The sequence below is a fragment of the Coenobita brevimanus genome, chromosome 60, assembly GCF_032717465.1.
Source record: "Coenobita brevimanus isolate Jiangsu-jjx chromosome 60, ASM3271746v2, whole genome shotgun sequence".
NCBI lineage: Eukaryota > Metazoa > Arthropoda > Malacostraca > Decapoda > Coenobitidae > Coenobita > Coenobita brevimanus.
This window is the reverse complement of record NC_137013.1, coordinates 39,307,391-39,331,152: the sequence shown is the minus strand read 5'-3', so window position 1 is coordinate 39,331,152 and position 23,762 is coordinate 39,307,391. Positions and strand designations below refer to the sequence as shown.

The window sequence follows — 23,762 nt, the reverse complement described above, 5'->3', positions numbered from 1 at the left end:
CTTCTATATTTATCAGTTAATTTAAAAAATTAGTATTCATAGTTTACTTGTGTTTTTCTTTAGAGTTTAAGATTTATAATGTGATCCTGTTACATTCCAGCAACACAAAACCCTCGTTCGTGACGTCATTGAGGCCTTCATCACACCGCTACCATGTCCAAGAGAGGTGGGGTTGATCTTCTTCTTTAATCTTTGTTTTTCTTCCACATCTGTGTGCTAAGAGTAATATTAATGCATCATTGATAAGTATGAACATCTGAAGATCAGGTGTTGGTAGGTAACAGGTCCCCTTTCTTGCTGATAAATTGTGTACACAGGTAAAGAAAATGGTCCATCCCGACGAACATTATATACTTTACGGTGTTGCTGTAGCAGTTGTGGTGAAGTTTTTTATCTAATTCTGCGAGGTAAACATTAGTGTTTTAGGGAAAAACTCTCGGTGCTCATGCATAGGATTAAGACACCTTGATTGTAAGCTTTGTGACTAACAGTATAAGTTGGAATAGCCTTACCATTATTCCGACCATAAACAGAATTCTTTTAGCGGTTGTATCGGGTATATGCACGTTAGCTCACCAGATTAGTTACCTCAAATCATGTAAGCTAGGCTATAAAAGGCAAAGTCCGAAAGTGTATGGGGACAGCTCATTTCTATAGGTACGCCAGTCATTACCCTACTAGTAAACATCTAGGACAAGCTAGGAAGATCAACAGTACTCCAACTAATTCAGGTCCTGGACAAGTGGACGGAAATCATTGATGACGGACATGCCATCGACGTCATCTGTGATTTCATGAAGGCGTTCGACAGAGTACCTCACAATAGACTACTGGCGAAAATACGGAGCTACGGAATGAAAGGGCGCACATTGCGGTGGATTAAAAGTTTTCTGACTGGAAGGTGACAGCGTGTGATGATCAATGGGGAGGCATCTGAATGGAGGGAGGTTAGCAGTGGAGTACCCCAAGGCTCAGTGATCAGGCCTCTTGTGTTTGTCATGTTCATCAGCGTCCTTCCTGAGGTAATCAAGCATGGCAGTGAGGTAACTCTGTATGCAGAGGATACTTAGCTTTTCAGAAGGATTACGGATAGTGAGGACTACAACAAGCATTATTATATTAATAACAGTATAATGAATAAATAAACAACATAAAAGGCCATCAAACTTTTATAAGGATTACGGCTTGGGTGGTTTGCTGGGTTCCGAGGCTTGGGAGTGGCTTAGTTGCCGCCAGATCTCTGGCTGTCTCCATTTTTTTTGTGTCCATAGCTAAAGGGGGCATCACATGGTACCTTATATCAGGAATGGCTGAGGAACATTTAAGTGAAACAAAACTTGGACGCTATCACACACGTTCCTCACACTGTCGTCCGAGCCCCGTCTCAGTTGTAAACACGTGATTACTTAATCGACATCACAGTTTTTTCGGCATAAGAAATATTAACTCTTTATAAGGGTTTCAAAATGATTGATATTTATTCTAAAATACAATATTAATAAGTATTCAGTGTTAGGCTAAATTTCAATGCTGTAGTACGATATATTCTTTCGTGCCGAATGGGTTTTGGTCACTGTTTTGCCCGTCGTGTCCTTGGCAGGAATCCGTTCTGATGCATTCTAAATGCCCGTGCTATAATCGGGAATTTTACCGCGTTACTGTTCTGATTAACCATCGTATCCTCTGCGAACCTCGTATGAAGTGCCGTGTGAATAAGTTTCGCTTAGCCTGTCTTCAAACTCGACGCGTGATAGCGGTCTTGGGGTGCGTGATAGCATGTATGGTTGTGCATTTGATGTGTGCGTGATAGCAGATCAACGTAATAGCTGAACGCGCGATAGCAGGGGGTTGAGTGTATATATATATACAGTATATATATCATTACCTAATTATCATTATGAAATATTTAAATGGTTGCACCAGTGTGTAATTTAAGAAATCAAATATGCAACCTACGTGTCAAGTGGGGTTGGTGGAGGGTTGGTGCCCCTCCCTGTAAAACAATGAACTCTGAGCCCTTGACCACCCCGTTTGGGATACGTGGCGTCTGGCAATGAATGAATGAATGAATGAAAAATATGCAACCTCATCAGTTTTACATGCAGCTGGCTATGTCGAACTTTCAGTTTGATTGGGCTCCGTGGTCAATCCGTCACTAACGTTTTCTTCCCAGTAACCAAATACTGTATGATCCCCCCCCCCCCCTTTTTTTTTTTTTTTTTTTTTTTTTTTTAAATCACCCTCACTTTTTTACATTACCTATCCCCCTCCTCCACTTGTTTAAATGCCTTATATTGCCATTTTTTAACCCCCTGTCCCAACATGGAAAAAAAAAAAAAAAAAAAAAAAAAAAAAAACTGAGTAATACCGGTACTTATATTCTGTTGTGTGCCAGTAAAACTTTTGTAATACTATCATGCTACCTTTGCAGGTCGTGGAGCGTCTTCTGGCGGAAAATTCCGCATCTCACTGGGTCTCCCAGTGGGTGCTGTCATGAGCTGTGCTGACAATACAGGTATGATACACTTAGTCCAGAGCTAATTTTCAGTTATAATACTGTAGTTAAGATATTTTTTGTATTGTCTTTGGCAGATACTATAAATAATTGTACTGTATTTTATACAGTATATACCCGGTACATTGTTTAAAACTACGGTATATAAAATAATTGACATTTCTCCCATTTCCCACAGGAGCCAAGAACCTGTACATCATTGCAGTGCAGGGCATCAAGGGCCGTCTCAACCGCCTGCCAGCTGCAGCTGTGGGAGATGTTGTGGCAGCCACTGTCAAAAAGGGAAAACCTGAGCTCAGAAAGAAGGGTATGTATCACAGTGTTTGTCCAAACATTTTGGTTTTATTACAGATGTTTTTTTTACAGATGTGACAGTTATATGAGAAAGGGGGGTGTGAGTTGGGAGCAGGGCAGTGAAATGGCGGGGGACAGGGCGACATGGAGGCGTTTTGTTTGGAGCCACCCCAAACGGGATTGAGGCGTCTGGCAATAGATAGATAGATAAACAGCATTGCCTAAGCCTCTGCTTCTCAGTCACAGATAATAGACCCTGGGATGGCCATGAGTAGAAGGAAAAGTGAGGAGCAACATCGTCACATCTGTGAATAGAACTACAGGTGGTGTTGATGTAGGGATGTCTGTATACACTTGCACACCTTTGAATGGTGTGATGTTCACTATTAACATGACTACTCATGAAAATAAGTATATTGTGCAATATCCTATGTCACCACACCTGTGAGGTGGGAAAGGAGTGGGATGAGATTGTATGGTCTGCATTTTGTTTATGAAAGTAGTAGTTGACGTTCAGGGGTTTTGTTCATTTTGAACATGCTTGCATGTGTTGGCCTCAGTCATTGATGAAGGCTCTCTGTGCTGCTTAATCCCCTATCACTCGTCCCAGGTCTTTTTTGGTCTGCTTATCGCAACCCCACCCCCAACACTCGCGGCTTAAGCTACAAACAGTCTACCATGAATTCTTGAAATGAATATCAAGTAGCAGTATGTGATCAGTATTAAAAATTTCAATTAAGACAATGAAAGCTTCAGTAAAGCACTACTCTTACTCAGAAATATGACATGAATGTGTAAGTGAAGGCCAGGAGCTCATTGCTAGTATGACATTGGCTATGTTTAAGAGGTTGCTAGATGTAAGGCCCATTTATGCCAGTGCCAGACAGCTAGTCATAAGTATTCATTTACATATGTGATATTTTTTATTAACAAGTACTGTACTTGTGATTAGTGGTCTGTGTTCTTACCAAATCTCATAAGTTTACCCAGACATATTGTGATGAGTGGTCTGTGTTCTTATAAAATCTCATAAGTTTACCCAGACATATGTAGTAGCCACAATAATTATGTTACTGTTCTGGTCCCAGGACTGAGGTTGCCAGCTAGGTAGCAGATAAGATTTAGAAAGTCTGCCATTGATAGACAGGATTATAGGAAGATACATAATTGCACATGATTACTGTTATCATGGAGATACTACTAGTACATACATATATACATCATCTAAACCTGTGTTGCCCCATGAGGAGTGTAGGAACCTGGCGCCAGGCAAGTTGGTCCTGTCATTTAAGATGTAAGTGACCAGCCTCATTCATCGCTGAGTGGCATTACGTGAGCAGTTTTTTTTTTTTTTTTTTTTTTTTTTTTTTTTTTTTTTTTTTTGCAGGAAGAAGGAACCAAAGGCTGGGCCTGCATGAACGTCCCTTCCAAGAGAGAAAAAAACAACAACAACAACAATACAAAAGAGAGCCAAATTCAAGATCCATTCATTTTGAGATGCCTGGACACACTGTGTTTGAAAGACTGGAGATAATAGGAAGTAGGAAATACAGACAGAGGGAGACAGTTCCAGAGTTGACCTGTTGCATAAATGAAGGACTGGGAGTAACGGTTAACTCTTGCATTAGAGAATTGGACTGAAAAGGAATGAGAGTTTGTTGCTAGACGGGTGCTATTCGCCCGTCGTAGAGGTGGAGGGATGCAAGCAGACAGTTCAGAGGAGCAGTGACAATTGAAGTAGCGATAGAAAGGAGATAAAGAGGCAACAGTGCGGCAAAGAGACAGAGGTTGAAGGGAGCCAGTAAGAGGAGGAGAGTTGATGAGACGAAGAGCCTTTGACTCCTTGGATATGAACAGACCCAGGCTCAATCTGGTTGGAGTCCCTTAATTACCCACTAAACCACCAGGCATCATAGTTTGGTTATATGATTACCACCCAGTGTAGTAAATGCTTCCCTGGTGTACAGGAAACCATTTGGCATGTCATTCAGTGTAGAGTCATCCGTAGACAGAAGGAAGAGGAAAGAACGACATAAGAGGAAGGAAGGAAGTGAGAAAAGGGCAGCCACTCGAGAGCAACACTACATTGAGTGATTGGATTGTGAGTGCCCCCACCTACCACCATACTGACATTAAATTTGGCATGATAGCTAACATCACGAGAAGTTGAAAGTTTAAGGAGCTGCTGCATCATGACCTCTTGAGTGACATTCGTCACCTTAATACCTTTAACCCTACGACGTAATTTTATTGTATTCATCCTCCTACTGAACTATTTCTTCAACTTATGAGAGGATTTTAGTAGTGAAGGGGGTCAGTGAAGGCTCTATATAGCTGCCAATTTACAAAAGTATATCCTAAGGTGAATAAAATTGAAGTAGTAATAATAAACCATGAAAATACAATGCAGTTCCCAAATTCTGAAATGGTTGGGATCAGGAGGCTTCAGATTTTATTGTTATTATTATGTTTTTTTTAAAATAGGAAAACTGAAATTTTCATTACCGTTAGTCATGTGTACAGGTATTCACTTGTGCGTTGCATTACCTGTACCCATGAGTGATCAGCTGATCACTACTCCAACTACAATTTTTTCTTTTTTTTATTCTTTATTTTTAATTTTTTTCTCCAGTTTACACCTAACGTATATTATCACTTTGCTCCCATCATTGCACAACCCAAGTAGACTTGTATAAATTCTGTTTCTGGACAGTTATAATACAAACAGGTCATGACTATATTATGCTGTTCAGTATCCTCAGATGCCATGGATGTCATTGACTTAGCAGCCTATTTTAGCTGAGCTCAACTGATCCAAATTGAGGACTACCGGACATGCTGAGATTTGTATTTAGTGATTTTAAGTTAGATCTCTAGATATTTTTCACCTTGATACGCTTTTATGTTACAGGTTGAAGTGTTCAGTACTTCAGGGCTGAGATTTTCAGTGGCCACAAGTTTTGGAAATACAGTACTGAAGTGCATAAATATTTTGGCAGCATCCTTATTAGCAGACATATTTTCCCACAAGCATTCACGCACTGTATTCCCTCATCATCATCATCATGTTGGAATAAAGTGTGTGAATGCTTGTGGGAAAATATGTCTGCTAATGACACTGTTTAAATCTGTTCAGCCAGCCAGTGGAATATTCACGATTGAGTGATGTTTGTGAAATTTCTTCCTCCCCCTCCCCCTCTCCTCTGCCAATCAATAAACGTCTGGAAATAGCAGTTCCTTTGCTCCTACATTTAAACCATTCGTACAGCACTTGATCAATGGTGGCACGTTGAGGGTCACTTAATATTTTCCCGTTTGCCATATATTCAGTATTATTATTTGCAGCTTAAACTGAGAAATTTTCATGGTTTCTTCAGGTTATACAGTCGTAGTTACAATCCCAGACGCCTTTTGTAGCTTGCTTGTTGCAACACCTCAGTCCAGTTTATTTAAAATTTCCACTTTTTCTTTGATATAGTTTTTATCATTGTTTTCCATTCCTATTGCTGTAGTTACCATTATCACTGCTTTTTTGAAGACATTCTCAGAGTTTGTTTGCTGATTTTGCACTGAAAAATGGTGATATTTTGTCCACACTGGTACAACAAAGAATGATGAAATCACTCACATAGGTCAGGCAAGGCCAGGCACGCCAAGCTAAGCTCATGAGGTAGCTTGGGGACGTGTGACTCATTATTTAGCTAAGCTCTTGAGCTAGCATAGGCAAGTGGTTGTTCCATGCTAGCTTATGAGTTTTTGTAAAGAATGAGTCATTTTTGCCCCAAGCTAGTACATGAGCTTGGCTCCATTGCATAAGAATAAGTCAGTATGGCTACGATGGCACTTTGTAAACATGGCAGTAACAGCAGAAATTAAAAATGTGGTGTTTTGAGGTGACAAAAATTTCTCTAATAAATGTATTTGAACATTCTTTTGGAGTAATGGTATTTTTGGAAATATGGTAGCTATTTGGATTTTGGGAGTTGCACTGTACTGTCCCCAGATGCAAGGCATTAAAGTTAAACCATACTCATTTATGGAAGCATAAGCAACGTTGGGTCTGGTTAGTACTTGGATGGGTGACCGCCTGGGAACACCAGATGCTGTTGGCATCCCTACGTGTCAAGTGGGGTTGGTGGAGGATTAGTGCCCCTCCCTGTAAAACAGTTAACTCTAAGCCCTTGGCCACCCCATTTGGGATACATGGCGTCTGGCAATGAATGAATGAAAAATTTTGTATTGTTCTGAAACTTGAAAGAGTGAGGATGAGCAGTGGTGAGAATGCACTGCCATGAGTTGTTCACAGAATGTAAGTACAGTACAGTACATATTTAAGCATGTGATTGGTAGATGTGTATTATTATTTGTAACCATCCATCCCCCACCCCCCCTCCACCACTACCTTAGGATGTGCTGAGGCAGGGTCCAGAAAGCAAGGAAAATACGAGAGAGAACTCATTCAGTATGCCCAAGTTATCAGGCTATGCACCATCACTCTGCATTGAAGCCCCAGAATCTTGACACCACCTTACTGGCATGACTATTGCATGTATTTTGCAGCATTTTTTTTAATAGATGTATTTCCTTTTAAAATTCTTTTCTTTGCAGTTCATCCTGCTGTTGTTGTGCGGCAGAGAAAGCCATACCGCAGGAAGGATGGTGTTTTTATCTATTTTGAAGACAACGCCGGAGTTATTGTCAATAATAAAGGAGAAATGAAAGGTTGGTTGCCCTGTTTCATGATTTAGTTTCCAGTTTGAAATCTTCTGAATCTTGCCACCTTCACTTTTATTCAGATTTAGAGAGTAGTTGAACTGGTTGAGTTAGGTGTAGCCCTGATCAAACTTGTCATTACTGTAGATTCTAAACCAACGGATGAGAATAAGATAAAATATTTCATCAGATTGGAGGGATTAAGTGCTATTTTCCAGATGATAGCCTATAGTGTCACTGGTGGGTTGAAGTCTTTTGGAATTTATTTATGTATTTTATATACTGGTATAGTAATGCCTCCTTTAACCCCTGCCATGCTGATTATTTGTAGTTTACCTCCTTTGAGACATTGTTTTATAATGAGTATAAAGTGTACCTCATGTGAGGCATGCAGCCTTGCCTGTGCAGATCCTCATGTGCCTCATATGAGCTCTGCAGCTCGGCAAGGTTTAATGTTGATTTATATTCCTGAATACTACTAAGTGAAAATTACTGAGTGATGGCTCTATTTCAGCAGGAAAGATTAGCTTTTATCTGCCTATAGCCAGTTGCCTCAATCCTGTAAGGGTTGGCCACATACAAACTGCTGCCATTTGACACTCCTTCCAACTCGCCCTCCTCCCTCATGTATCTCCACTCCATCCCTCCATCTCATCCTTGATCTCCACCTCACTCACATACCCCCTTCTAGTCCAGTCTCTCACTCCATCCCCATCACATGGCCGAACCTTGAGTATTTTTCTTCGTAAAGAAGAAACATGAAGATAACCGGACTTTGGACCCTGGATTCCAAGGGCTTGAGTGACATGATTTTGTAGCACATTGAAATGTGGATGCTGTTGATAGTTCACCTGCTTTCATACTTTGTTTCCATGCTTCTTGACCATACCTCACCACATCCATAGTTAGGGAAAAAGGTCTGGGTGGGGTGACATCCTCTTAAGGTAAGACAGCATCCAGAAACAAATGAAGGATTAAAAACAAGAACTATCAAACAGCATTCCTGGTGATGTGAGCCAGCCATTCACACACAGTCCAATAGATTTAAGATGCTGATGACATCACTTGTATGATATTAACCCAAATGACATTTAACAATAAATATTGTCCCATTGCAGGTTCAGCAATTACAGGACCAGTAGCCAAGGAATGTGCAGACCTCTGGCCGAGGATTGCATCTAATGCTGGCTCCATTGCATAAGAAATAAAGAAGAAAAATATTGTGATATATTTTTGCCACCTGTTTAACCTTAAGTAATCCCATAGGTGATCTGCATCTCAGGGTCAGGGCACAAAGGTATGGTAGTAGTTGAATCTCGTGTTACTGCTTATATAGTAGGTCTCTTTAACATTCAGCATTAGGACGCATCCACACGTGTGCTCGAACAAGTGCTGGCAACATGTATACAACACAATAATGAACACGCTGCAAACATGCTGGGAACAGCAGTGTCCAGATCATGTTGGCAACATGATGATGAAGTCTCAGCTGCCTGGTATGGACACTCATATCCCATCGCCTCTGTTGCCAGTGTTCGAAGCTGCACTGAAACATGTTTGCATACATCAGTCCAAATACTGCTGCATGCATGTACTCAAACATGTCAACCGTGTTGTCAACATATGTTCGAGGGCACGTGTGGACGCCCCCTTACAGGTATGGTGCGACAGATTACCGAATCGGCATGTTTAATTGGAAAATATTTTGATCATATAGGTTCATATACCTAATTATTTGAAATCCAGTTGAATTATGCTTAATATAATTATTACTTTAGGGAATCAGAGCGAAAACTTGTTAAAGATAGCGTGTATTTCCCCTTTAAATCGCCAACATGCCTTTACAGACCTGTTTCACTTCGTTTTTAAACATGGCTGAGGAAACCAAGTTTGAATTTGTATTGATTCAGTAGTTGTAGTGTTTTTCCTTTGTATATATATATATTATATATATATGTGTGTGTCTACGAGATTTCTTTTGTTCCCATGTGATAATACCTTGTAGTTCACTGGCTGGTTAGTAGTTTGTTGAATCTTACAATATGGGTATCTTCCTAATTTTAGGGCTGAAAATCCAAGATGTAGCAGAAAATTATTGTGGGTGTTGGCACTTGGTGCGTTTATATGCTTTCGTATTTTTGCATTGTTCATGCTAATAACGCCATACATTGACTAATAGACTTATCCATTACATTACCGACTTTCTTATCATTCACTACATCTACCCCTTCCAGCCTTCCCCAGTCATACTTTGCCAGCATGGAGAAGCAGTAATTCTGGCTATCAGTCCCTCAAAGAGCAAAGTCCGGTTCTGCAGTTAGACCCTCCTTATGGACTATTAGCAGTGTAACCAGATTTTATTGTCAAATAATTTTCTTGCCTTAAAATATTAAGGTTGGACTTGTGGCCAAATCATGAAGGAAAACTTTATTGCCCTGCATCCTCAACCCATCATGGGTGCAGCTTTTTTGCAACTTATTTAAATCCTCTGGCAGCAGTCGAATGGTATCGTAGTGTTTCTCATCCATCTTAAGAAACTTTGTCCTGGGATACAACAAATGGTTTGTTATGGGATAGAAGCATAATAAAATGTTGGGGTATACCTACTAATTCCACAACAGCTGTTAAAGTTGTGTAATTGCTCTTTGCACTCACTTAGATATCTGGACAAGCACAGGGGCCTCTTGCACTCCTTTCAGGGCAAGAATATTGGATGTTGGATGGATAGTAATAGCATGTGAATGTTTGAAATTGTACCACAGTTACTTAAAATTTATTGAAGATTAGGGAAATGACAAAGGTAGGACTCCTATTTAATAGAGAAGTATGTATGGGCAGACCCAGCAAGAACTTTTGGAAATCCCCAGCAGGGTAGTCCCTGGAGGAAACAAGGTGTTGGCAAGATTGAAGAGTTCCTTGCTTTCCAAGAGCCATGTGAAATGGCAGGTTTGTGTGGCTCTACTGAATGTTAGAAGTGCTGGTGACAGACAGGTGTTGAGGGAAAGAGTTGTATGCTATGAGAGCACTGAGGAGAGGAAATAGATGAATGGGAAGGTGTGACAAACATAAGGTTAGGTATAAGCAGTTGTGGACAGAGCTGATGAATGACAGGAATAAGTGGAGCTACTTGAGATGCACGTGTGTTTGTCATGTAGGACTTTGCATTGTGTGAATTTCCGGTATCATGACAATGCATTACTTTGAATGTGTCAACACTAGATGCCATTTTCAGAGGTCTAAACTGAGGTTATAATGATCACAGACAAATATGCAACATGTTTATTTCATATACAGTACAGTAAAAGGTATAATTTTTGTCACCAGCTCTAGACCTTTGTAATACTATATTGCTGTTAATCTCAACTGTTTAATGCATATAAGCTAAGCAAGAAGGTAAGCACTGTTAAATAATCACATACATACAGTACTTCGTAAGTGATCAAGCCAAAAGACACAATACTGAAGAAAGAGGATACTGAAAATCTGGGCAAGAAACCCACTGCAGGCGTAAGTTGTATCATTCAGTCCTCACTTCTTTTTATCAAGAGTGCAGGGACTGGGGGCTGGGGTAATTTACATTAGAAAACCAGCTGTTAGCCCCCCCCCCAAATCCACTCTACTACAAAACAGCCTGCAGCTACCCCCATTACATGTGCAGTCCTCCTCATATGTAAGCAATGTTCTAAAAAATTCAGTTTATCAATACAGTCAGTACTGTAAAACAAGGGAAACTGACTATCTGGCTTTACAGATGGAACTTTGATGGGCAACTTTTCTGTACTGTAACTTACCTGGGTACAATATTAGCAAAATGTTAAATTGCAACAACATGGACTTCATGTAAAATAATCTCATCCAACACTTGTTAAATACTGTACTGAGAACTTTTGCCAATGCAGGAATTAACAGCAAAACACTGTCATAAAAGGCAACTAATACCAGTAACAAGAATTTCTTGTTCTGTAATCCATCACTTGACCACTCTCTTGAAAACTTTAGTCTCTACCAGTCCCTGTTTGCCACAATACTGCGGTAAACGGCACTCACTTGGATGAGTAGAACTGCCATTACCACCACATCATCAAGCAACCCTATGAGCCCCAGGAAGGCCTCGGGAATAAGGTCGATTGGGGCGATGGCATAAAGGACAGCGGTGACAAGACATACCAGAACTCTAAATCTGGACAACATCTCCATACCCCGCCATGTGAACAGTTCCCCCCATATGTGGCGCAGGAGGATGGGCAAGTCTTGAAGCTGACTGTAGATCTGAGGAAGAAAATGTACTGTCAGAGAAATATGGATGGAGAAAATACATTCCATGAGGTAAATGAAGGGGATCCTACTCTACTCTATCCACATATCTACACCTAAAACTGTCATCTTTTCATCTTTAATACTATAACAAGAGGGGGAAGGGTGGCCCAGTGGTAGAATATTTGAGACCAAAAAGGGTTGAGAGTCCATGCCCTGCCTGGGTAGCTGCCCTGCTGGGAGAGGTTGCACTCTCCCATCACCTAGAGGGGCTATATGATCTATCAAGGTCTAGCTCGGGGAATTCATTTCCCCATATTAAAAATTCCAAATTCCAAATACTAAAACGAGATCAGAATATGATGCTAGTTATGAACAAAGAAATGGAAAGGATGTACTGTACAGCTGCTGTACTTTCTTACTTTGCCACCGAGATGCATGAAGTAAGCAGCAAAAGGACTAAAATCTCATTAGATTGTATGAAGTACTGTACATTACAAGATACTCATGGCCAAAACATAACCTCAAATGTGCTTAGTGAGAGATAATTGTAGTTGTACACATGACTGATAAATTTTGAGACTGGTGGCATGGCAGAAAAAGCTAGCAGTTGGACAGTGAGTTTGGTTCACCTGTGTATGAGGAGTTGTACTTTGTGTGATTTAAAAAGGCATGTTGGAGCCTTTAAAAATGATACAATATGAGCTGCTGCTTTGAGGTCTGTATACAAAACAAATACAGTACAGTAATGGAAATACTGTTTTAAAAAAATAAGACGCTAATGACAATAATGAAGCCTTAAAACAAAAATATCAAGAGTCAGAGAAGGTAACAACAGGGTACACAGTGGGAGAAATTCTACTAGTTAGGATAAAACCTCATCTGATTAACCCTTTGAAGGAACAAATTTTTTTCACCTGAATAAAACATGCCCAAATAAACTACCAAACATGTTGTACCAAGGAGTAAAAAGCCTGATATAAATAAAATCATGCTGGACTCACCGATCTGGGATAATCTGAGTGCATACGATTGTACTGGCCCACTTCCCCCATGACACGGTCTCTCTCTTCCACCTCTTCTGTCTCAGTTGTGTTGCGTTCCCCTTCACTCAGGCATGGTATTAATAGTGTCACCTGAAATGATTGCAGTGTTGCAGCTTGTCCATGAATTGGAGCCAGCACAAAACCATGCAAATTTGGCTCATTCACGAACTTTGCTGAGTAGCAGTGTCACCTGAAATGACTGTGGGGTGGGAGGTTACTGTTCATCCTCCAGCTTGTCTTTGAACCCTAGAGAGGACATAAAATCACTTAAGTCTGGCTCATACATGGTGTACTTGGTTGTGGAAGTAATAATGAGACATGATCACAGGACAGGGGATACACAACATCATGTAAAGGCAATCATCATTATAAGACTGTAAGGGATGTATTCTGATGTATCATAACTTTACACAAAATTACTGATGTAAATTGCTGGAAACTGGAAAATCAGTTTTACAGTATTAGGGGAAGGATGATGCCTTGGAAAGAGGAAATTATAGACATAAAAACTGGGCCTGATACTGAAGGTAATGGAGAGAGTCCTAGAGAGTATGATAAGAGAACACTGATGAGATATAATTTGGAATTGTGACAGGCAAAGGGATCACTGATGTTATATCCACTGTCTGACAGCTTCAGGAAAAATATACTGTATAGGGATGAAAAGAGAGCTGTACTTTGCTGATTTGGAAAAGGTCTCTGCAGTCCCTAGGGAGATGGTGCACTGGGCAATGATAAAGCTTGGGATCAAGAAATGGCTGGTTACTGTGGTTACAGCCATGTATGTGGGTGCTTCCACCCTGGTGAGAGTGAATGGAGATTTATGTGATGAGTTTTCCATGAATGTTGACGTGCATCAAGGGTCAGTCTTAAGTCTCTTTTTATTTGTTGTGGTGCTGGAAGCTGTCAGGTGACTTCAGAAGTGGACTCCCATGGGAGATGTATGCTGAGGACTTGGTGCTAACTGTAGAGAATGAAAGGGAGGCAGAGGAAAGATTTAGGAAGTGAAGAGACTGAATGGGGCACACGGGTTTGAATAAGCATGGATAGAACAAGTGGTGATATCTAGGGCTGATGGTGGTACTGTCAAAGCAGAGGGAGTGTGGTCATGCGCGGTTTGCCACAAGTGTGGGAAGTAACCCCATTCTGTGCAGTGTTTGTGATAATTGGGTACATAAGAGATGTAGTGGTATCAGGGCTCTAGTAGGGTATGAAATTTTTTAGTTTTACCCCATCCTCTTTTTTCCATAAGGGCCAAGGCGTTGCCCCTGGGTAGAGGACTTTGGTTTTGGAGCCTGTAGCACTATGACTGAATGCCCTTTCTGATGTCTACCAATGACCCTTGGGTGGACTCAAACCTTCGACCCTTAGGTCAGAGCGCTCTAACCCACTGGGCCACGGCTGCTACAACCAGTTAGGTGACAGGAGATTGCTGCCTCTATGCTGATTTTGTGTGTGTGGTGTGTCAGGGAAAGCATGTAGATGTTGACAGGCATGAAAGGATTGATACTGCTGGAGAGTCTCTTGAGTGTGTGGAAGAGTTTTGTTATTTTGGGAACATATTATGTGCTGGAGGTGGGGCTGGACCTAGCCCTGAAGCTAGGGTAACAAGTGGGTGGAGGAAGTTCTCTCCTAACACTGAAAGGGCTCTCCCTCTGTGCCAAAGGATTCTTGTATGCAGCACTTGTTAGCAGTGTAATGCTGTATGGTAGTGAGACCTTGGCAGTAAAGGAAGGATATTCGTAGGCTCAAATGTGCAGAAATGGCAATAATTAGATGGATGTGTAGTGTCCTTGAATGTGTGGCTTGGGGGGGGGGAAGGCTAGGATTGCAAATGAAGCATTGACAGGAAGGATGGGAAAGACTTGAATGTATTGGTCTTGTGTTAAGGTAGGGTAGACCGAGATGGCTTGGGCATGTTGAGAGGATGGAAAATGACAACTGGATGGGGAAGGTAAGACGTGTGACCATCAAGGGTATGGCTGTGGGAGGCAGACCAAAAAAGACCTGGGATGAAGTCATAGAGTGTGACCTCAGGGATAAAGGATTGAACAGGGAGGCTGCCAAAGATCAAGCAGCATGGACTGCTGCAATTAGGCGACCAAGGTTGACACATACAGGTATATTGGAACCTTTATAAATGAAGTGTTACAATACTCCACCATATTTAGCTCCTTCAATATAGTGATATGGTTGGAAGGAATGAGACATCATGAGATGGATATCAATGAAATAAATAACTGCAGTTGCATCTCCATACAACTGAATTATACAGTATATGTTAATCCCCATCACAAAACCCATAATTTAACTGTTTAGAAACAGAGCATTAAAAATAACTGGATTTAGTAGAGAATTTAGAGTATTTTTATATCTGGCAACAACAGCTGTATGTTGCTAGACCATGTAATGCCATCAAAAGCGTACAGCAATCGCCTACCTTTACATGTTCTAGACAATGGTAGCCTAGCCTCAGGCTAGTGTTATAAGGAACTGATTGTCATTTTCAGTGACTGAAAAAAAAAAAAATGGGCAAATCTAATATGGGGGATGCAAGATTTGTAACTACTAATATTCTTGGACAAAGAGAGTAAGATGGTGGTGTACATAAAGCTGGTGCTCATAAAAGTTGTTTCATGATTAAGCTGATGGTGAATTAACACCTTTTCTTAACTCAGTTGCTTGTGATTTTATATATATATATATATATATATATATATTTTTTCACCCCTGTCATGAATGAGATGTACATATAACCTTTAATTACTGTGACATTCCCCTACACTATGTCCTTGACCGGTGGTGTCAAACTCAACCCTTCCCAAGGGCCACACTTCAGTTGTGTTGACTGTCTGAGGGCCAAGTCTACCTAACGGTTTTATTATATGTAATTTTGTGACAGACTATTAACACCCCTTATTATAAATTTCAGCTGGTGGCTACTCTCTCTAACAACTTTCATTCCCATTCACTATAAGCTACAATAACCACTGACGTCAAATAAATGTAGAAACAATAGGATACTACCAGTTAAGGAAGCATCGACTCACCCAAAATTGTGGTATGAGTGTCTCTGGGAGCCGAGACCAATGTGTTTATATTTTGCACTTTGTCCAAATTTATCAAAATAGGAAATACTGTTTCCCGATTTCCATCCAATTACTGAACTATATTTGCACACTGTACTATACATTATTACTTTAAAGTGCATGCAAATTTTTTATTTCTATCTATCTATCTATCTATTGCCAGATGCCTCAATCCCGTTCAGGGTGGCCACAAACAAATCACCTCCACGTACCCCTGTCCCCCGCCATTTCATTGTCCTGCTCCCAACTCACACCCCCCTCTCTCATATACCTCTCCACCCCATCCCTCCATCTCTTCCTCGGTCTCCCCCTCCCTCTTCCCCCCTCCACCTCACTCACATACACTCTCTTTGTCAGTCTTTCACCCTCCATCCTCTCCAAATGGCCAAACCACCTCAGTGTATTCCTCCTAACGCTTCCTATCACATCCACACCACAACACTCCTTTATATCCTCATTTGTCAGCCTGTCTCTCCATGTGAATCCACAGGCTCCTCTTAAATAACTCATTTCCACTGCTCTCACTCATGACTTGTGTCCTTCCAGCAACGTCCAAGCTTCACTTTTTATTTGCAACATAAAATTGGAAACTTTTAAATGAAAATAATACTGGTATAATATATAACATCGCAAAGCCGCAGCCTATTCAAATGTTCGAAGAAGTTTGGTATACCTTCTAACCCTCACAGTGGCATTGGCTTCTGCTTCAAGTTATTGACAGAGTATTTATATAAAAGTTTTATATCTGTTCACCAATAAATTCTATCTATATATTGCCAGATGCCATAATCCCATAAGGGGTGGCCATTTAACTTTGAGTTATTTGTTTTACAGGGAGGGGCACTAACCCTCCACCAACCCACTTGTTGACACGTAGGGAGCACGTATGGTTTGGTTATATGGTCACCACCCAGCGTTGTAAATGGTTTCTTGGCTTACAGGAAACCATTTGGCTTGTCCCTCACTGTAAAGCCACCTGTAAGGGAAAGAAAAGCAATAAGAAGTGACAGGAAAGATGGAAGAAAAAGGGAGAGAGGAGGGCAGGCACAGAAAAAGAATGATACAGGCTAAGGAAGAAGTAGGCAGCACTACATCAAGTGAGTGGATGATGGTTGCCACCACCTACTACTGTTACTGTATTCAAATAATATTTTTATCCATCAAATTATCAATAAATATTTCTTACCAGAGCTGTAATATTTGTTCACATAATCATAAGATAAATTTTATGGGATTTTCCATTTATTTTACATTTTTTCTGAAGTCACGAGCCACTCGTTTCCCCTTCAAGGGCCACATGTGACCCATGGGCCACCAGTTTGGCACCCGTGCCCTAGACTTTAAGTAAGGATTCCCTTAACTTGCAACATCATATCAGAAGAAAAGGAGATTCCATCAAGATGAAAAGGAATGACAAAAGAACGTAGAGATAAACGGAATACAGTACGTCATTCTTGTAGCATTACCATACCTGGAGGAGGAATAGGATCTTTTAGTTCAAGGGTCTCAATTTTACTTCTCTTGGCTCTGCATGTTTTCATTTATATAAGGAAAGACTGAAACAGGGGAGCTGGATATAGACTACATTTAACACTCACTAGCAGGGGGCTCTCTCAGTCTGGTTACTGTACAGTGCTCGTCAGAAGTATTCAGCGTTGTCCGCCGGGCGCGCAATACTTATGGCCCAAAAAGAATCACTCATTTTTAGGGGTAAGAATTGAGCCACAAGTTTGAGCTCCGAGCATGACGTCACGGTAGCCTGGGGCCTTCTGACGCGCTGGTTGGTTCCCGCCTCAGTCGCCCACGGGCTGCCTGAGAGAGAGGAACTCTGCCGAGTGTCCCTCTCAAATTGCGCCATTTTTTACCGAGTGTCCCGCAGTGTTTTGGCCTTCAAAACTTTGTTATGGCACCTACCCGTGAACTATCGAGTGAAATCATATCCCAGATCATTGCTCTAAAGGAGGCAGGCCACCAGACAAAGGAAATTAGTGAATTGGTTGGTGTGGCACGATCGACAGTGCGTCGTTGGTGTGCGCGGTTTCGGGAGGAAAACAGTGGTGAAGTTCCCACAAAGAAACCGAGGTCTGGCAGGCCTAGGAAAACTTCCCCAAGGTCTGTTAATGTTTTAAAACGTGCAGTGGAGTTTAATCCGTGTGAGTGCAAGGAAAATTAAGGAGAGCAACCCAGAAGTGTTTGGTGAGGTGTCAGTGAGAACAGTGTCTCGTAGGGTGCATGAGCTTGGTTACACAAGTCACAGGCCTGTGAAAAAGCCTCTTCTCTCTAGCAGCCAGAGAATTCGTAGGCTTGCCTTTGCTAATAAATATCTAAATTGGGGTGAGGAGCAATGGTTGTCAGTGTTGTGGTCTGATGAGGCAACGTTTAGTGTTACCTGTAACAGAGGAGCATGCAAAGGTAGTGACCCACTTGACCCACGGTATGTAGAAAGCACAGTTAAACATCCTGATTCACTCATAGTATGGGGTTGTTTTTCAGGGAAGGGTTTGGGGAAGCTTGGTGTACTTCCCAAGAACCTCAGAGTGAATCAGGATGTTTACCTGGAGCTTCTGTGTGATCATTTACCAGACTCCTTCGAGCTAACAGGTGCACGAGTGTTTCAGCAGGACGGTGCACCTGCTCACAAGGCCAAATCGGTCACCAATTGGCTTCGTGACTGCGAGGTATCATTCATGACAGACTGGCCAGGAAATAGCCCAGACCTCAACCCGATTGAAAACCTCTGGTACCTCGTAAAGAAGAGTCTCCAAGGGAAGGACGTGAGCTCTCTACCTAAGCTGGAAGCCGCCATTCGTGACTCCTGGGACAAAATACCGCTCCAGCACCTCAGGAGCCTCGCCCTTTCACTTCCAAGACGTCTCAGGTCCGTGAAGAAACGTAAAGGCTACCCTACGAAGCACTAAAGGTAAATAAAATGCATTATTTATATGTTTTTTCAATGTTGAAAGGTTTGTTTCTCAGGAGGGACGCAGGGCGCTCCATACTTCTGACGAGCACTGTATAACTGTCTGGTAAGAACAACTAACTACAAATATATGTCACAGTAATGAAGGAGTTAAGGATAAAGGTGTGACAAGAAACAAGAAACAATTATGAAAAGAAAATGATGGTGATGACTCCATGCTGATAATATAATGCAGCATTATGTTCCATAGGATAATTACTAGTATTATTTTTTCAATAACCAACAAACTGATATTTATATAAATGTCTGTTGTCAACTACAGTACTGTACTGAAATCTGGAAGTGTCATTTTCCAGGATAGGTGTTTTGCATCGTGTTTCAGCATTCATAAAAACTCACCTCTTGTCGACAGAAAGGGCAAGGCACTGGGGAGGTAGTGAAATTTGTCTGCCAGTTCTGGATGAAGCAGTTGGCTGGAAAGAAAGGCACCTTATCATCAATTATACTCACAAACAGCATACACGGTATTTTCTTTTTTTTCTTTTATAATGATTTATGTTTTATGTATGATGAAGTAATATGGTATCTACAGTGCAGTACTTAACCATTTCAGCAAAGGACACATTTTTCACTTTAATCAGGCTACCACCAGACAATTCCATTCATCATACGAAGGCTCTCTAGTACTAAAGGGATTATGGCAATTTACTGTCTCTAAACCTTTTGGTTCAAAAATTCTTACCTAACCTGAATAAAATAACCTGGTTGTAGCAAAAATAAAAGATATCCTTGAAGTGAAGAGGTTAATATGCAGTCAAGAACATTATATTGTACAAGAATCCAGTTATTGATATATATATATATATATATATATATATATATATATATATATATATATATATATATATATATAAAATAAGCCTGAAGAAATTAAGTCACACCTTTATTTTACACACTGGTAATCTAATGCTCTTCTCAAACATTCTGCATAGTTCATTAAGCCCTACATCTGCTGCTGATCTTGTCACAATGGTAATGTAATGTAATGGATCTAGTATACTGTATTAAATTTTCATAAAGGCTAGCATATATTCCCTTCATGTTAACAGTTTCATACACCTCCCAAAAAATTTCATTTCAGCAGCATTCTGACTTGAATCATAAGAGTTAAGTTTTACAGGCTTATGATACTGTAAATAACCAGTGAAAACTTTCCTATTCAGTATCAAGACTGTAAGATTCATTGGATGAAGACTCAGTTTTCATTTCATTTCGTTTCTGAAGGCTCCAACATGCTTGCATGTGCCAGCCCTGGTCACCTAATGGTGGCTGTCCATGCTGTTCGATCTCTGGCAGCTTCACTACTCAGTCCCTTATCCCTGTGGTCACACTCAGTGACCTCATCCCAGGTCTTTTTCAGTCTACCTCTCACAACCCTACCCCTAATATTAACACTTCTCACTTCTGCACCCAATTATCATCCCCCATCCTCTCCACATGCCCAAACCATCTCAATCTACCTCTCCTCATCAGAACACCAATACACTCAGTCCCGTCCTACCCCTCAACTCTTCCATCTAAACCTAGTACCCCAGGCCTCGCACTCAGAGGTGCACTGCACATCCACTTAATCGTTGTCATTTCTGTACATTTAAGCCTGCGAATATCTTCTCTCTACGTGTCAAGTGGGGTTGGTGGAGGATTAGTGCCCCTCCCTGTAAAACAATTAACTCTAAGCCCTTGGCCACCCCGTTTGGGATACATGGCATCTGGCAATGAATGAATATCTTCTTCATTCACTGCCCAGGTCTTGGTATGATATAGCTTTACACTCCTAACACATGCTGCATACAAAGATCTCTTTAGCACGGAGGGAGCGCCCTTTCAGTGTCAGGGAAGGCAACGGCTCCCTGAACTTCTTCCAAGTACTCCTCACTCTAGCCAATGAGCTACCTCCAGCCCCACCTCCGGCACATAACATGTCTTCCAAATAACAAAACTCTTCCACTCACTCAAGAGACTCAACAGCAAGTTCAATCCTTCCAAGCCTGACAATCTCCATGTGCTCTCCCTGACACACCACACACATGAAATCAGAATTATATCACAGTCTACCTCTAATACTGCTACATCTCTTATGCACCCACTTATCACAGACACTGCTCAAGATGGAATTACTTCCCACGCCCTTGTGGCAAATCGCACATGGCCACTCTCCCTCTTCTTTGACAGTACCACCACCAGCCCTAGATAACATTATTTTTTTTTTATCTGCATTTACTCTTAAGCCCTTGTGCCCCATACCATCTCTCCACTTCCTAAATTTTTTCCTCTGCTTCCCTTTCATTCTCAGCAATCAACACCAAATCATCAGCATACAACATCTCCCATGGGAGTCCATTTCTGAAGTCACGTGAGAGGGCTTCAAATACCATGATAAACAACAAAGGACTCAAAACTGACCCCTGGTGCACACCAACATTCACAGAATGTTCATTCACCCTTACCTGGGTGCGAGCAGCCACATACATGACCATAACCACCACTCGATACCAAGATTTCTCATTGCCCACTTCACCACCTCTCTAGGGACTCTGTCAAAGGCTTTCTCCAAATCAACAAAAACAAAATACAATTCTGTTTTCTTTCCAATATATTTTTCTTGAAGCTGTCAAACAATGAATATGGCATCAGTGGTCCCCTTGCCTGACATAAACCCAAACTACATCTCATCAATATTCACTCTTTCTCTAATCATACCTTCTAGAACTCTCCATTACCTTCATTATCTGGTCTAAAAGTTTTATACCTCTATAACTTCCTCTTTCCAGGGCTTCACCCTTCCCCTTGTACACATTTACAATTACACTCTTCAACCAATCATCTGGGACAACACACTCTTATATAATCGTATTTATCAGGTCAGTGACTAACCTCATTCCTTTATCTCCTGAGGCTTTCAACATTTCAACAGTTAACCCAGACACAATTGCTGCCTTCCCCATCTGCATCCTGCCTATTGTCCTGCTCACAGTAGCAGTGTCAGTCAAAGCCCAAGGGCCAAACACTGGATCTGCAGGCTCCAAACTTTCCCTGTCCCACTCAAACTCCTTATTCAGCAACCGGTTGTAATGCTCTCTCCATGCGTCTTTAACTCGAGACGTCCCGTCAACGTATGGATACATTGCAACATTTTGCATTTGCCAGTCCCGTCGACGTACCGGTACGTTTTCCAATTGCAAGTTGCATAATTTCCACAATTTTCAAAATTCGCGCTTGATTTTTGGTACGTAGCGTCGCACGACCTTCCCCTACCTGCCACCAGGCGGGGACACTCGGCGACCCCGCACGACCCACGCTCACCTGCGGCTCGGTCACTCACCTGTTAGCAACGGTCCCGCTCAGACATGGCACATAGAGGTCTCTCGGAGGAGGAAATTCAAGCCACCCTGGATGCCTTTACTGGCGATAGTGATTCACCACTCGATGACGAGGAGATGGACAAAGATTATGTCCAACCAGAGGATGCGGAAAGCAGCACCAGTGATGAGGAAGTCCCGTCCCCCAGGAAGCTGGGCTACGTGACTTATCGTGCTGCACGAGAGGGTCAGGCTGCACAAAAATATGCAAGATCCTCTAGCCAGCCCCTACATGACGTGGAGCCCGATTTCGAGGACGAGGACATAGCCGTGGGACGTGCTGCCATGTGGTACGGCCGTGAGGTTTTTACTCATCGCGGCCCAGAGCGCACACCACATCGTTCTAACAGGTATGGGCCTAATGTTTTGTTTGGGGATGGCAGAAGTGGCATTGAGGGAGTGGGGAGTGAAAGGGAAAGTGTTGGGAGGAGTGTGGAAAGTGAGAGTGGCAGGAGTGAGTCACGTGGTGGTGTGAGGCGGCGGGGCTTATCACTTGGGGCAGTGAGGGTGGGTGGTGAGTCATGTGGTGTGGTGATGGAGCAGGGAGGCAAGGAGGAGCCACTCCCCAGCATGTCTTATGCTCCCCAATATTCCCGGGCTTCCTCCTCACAGCCCCCTGATGTTCCCCAAGGCCGTAAGGGTAAGGGAAAGGGGAAGGGTAAAGGCAGAGGGAAGAGGAGTGCAAGTCGGGAAGCCCTACACATTCCTCCTCCCCAACATCCCCCACCATTTCTCCTCCCCACCCTGATGAAGGCGAGGACGGGCATGATCGGGACGAGGAATTTGTGTCTTGGAATTGGGAGAATGGGAGTGATTTTACTCCCCTCATTCACTGAGCAGGGGCATGCTGGATGCATTGCTCCCGGTATTCACCCAAATTCAACCAGGCTGGATTTTTTCCACCTTTTCTTCAGTGAGGCTTTTGTGGAGGAAATAGTGGATCAAACAAACCGGTTCGCTAACAGCCAGCGGCGTGAGAGTGAAAAGACAGGGCACAACGAGCAGGCATTCAATCCTCTATGATTACCCAGTCTCCCTTGCAGAAATGTTTTTGTTTTTGGCCTTGGTACTTTTGATGGGTATTGTACGAAAGAACCGAATTCCTCCATACTAGACAAGGGACCCTATTATGCTTACACCAATATTTGGCCAAGTAATGAGCCGTAATCGGTTTCAGCAAATTCTAAGCCGCCTCCATTTCTATGATGCAGCTGATCCTGCAAATGCTAATGACACAGATAAGATGAGGCGAATTAGATTGGTTTTTGATCACCTAAGGCAGACATTCCGTTCGTCATTTTATCCCTATAGAGACCTCGTCATATACGAGAGTCTCGTGTTGTGGAGAGGCAATATTTCATTTCAGCAGTACATACCCAGCAAAAGGCACCGTTTTGGGTTCAAGATCTTTGTTATGTGTGACTGCAGGACTGGGTATGTGCAAGACATAGTCTTGTACACCGGTGCACAGACAGACATAATAGAAGATCGGAGTATTGGTCTGTTGGGAGC

The 23,762-nt window shown here is 41.9% G+C and overlaps 2 protein-coding genes across 3 annotated transcripts in view; one reads left to right on the top strand and one right to left on the bottom strand.

Moving 5' to 3' along the window:
* The first annotated feature begins 120 nt into the window (after positions 1 to 120).
* RpL23 (ribosomal protein L23) lies at positions 121 to 8,743 on the top strand. Its single transcript, XM_080275057.1, has 5 exons — positions 121 to 166; positions 2,432 to 2,515; positions 2,694 to 2,822; positions 7,418 to 7,531; positions 8,641 to 8,743. The coding sequence occupies exons 1-5, from the start codon at positions 154 to 156 to the stop codon at positions 8,721 to 8,723; spliced, it is 423 nt and encodes a 140-aa protein (XP_080131183.1). The 5' UTR covers positions 121 to 153; the 3' UTR covers positions 8,724 to 8,743.
* A 2,052-nt stretch (positions 8,744 to 10,795) lies between these two features.
* LOC145403240 (E3 ubiquitin-protein ligase RNF170-like) overlaps positions 10,796 to 23,762 on the bottom strand; it is a 29,310-nt gene continuing 16,343 nt past the window's right edge. For both annotated transcript variants that reach the window (XM_080275055.1, XM_080275056.1), the window contains 3 exons: positions 19,231 to 19,304; positions 12,781 to 12,912; positions 10,796 to 11,791 (listed from right to left, as the gene is read on the bottom strand). In XM_080275055.1, the coding sequence (XP_080131181.1) occupies positions 11,525 to 11,791; positions 12,781 to 12,912; positions 19,231 to 19,304 (473 nt within the window). In that variant the 3' untranslated portion in view covers positions 10,796 to 11,524. The remainder of the gene's footprint in view (positions 11,792 to 12,780; positions 12,913 to 19,230; positions 19,305 to 23,762) is intronic.

What these genes read in the sequence shown, in the direction of transcription:
- RpL23 (XM_080275057.1), top strand. An exon ending in GAGCTGTGCTGACAATACAG is followed by an intron (nt 2,516 to 2,693) that starts GTATGATACACT and finishes CATTTCCCACAG; the next exon opens with GAGCCAAGAACCTGTACATC. An exon ending in TAATAAAGGAGAAATGAAAG is followed by an intron (nt 7,532 to 8,640) that starts GTTGGTTGCCCT and finishes GTCCCATTGCAG; the next exon opens with GTTCAGCAATTACAGGACCA.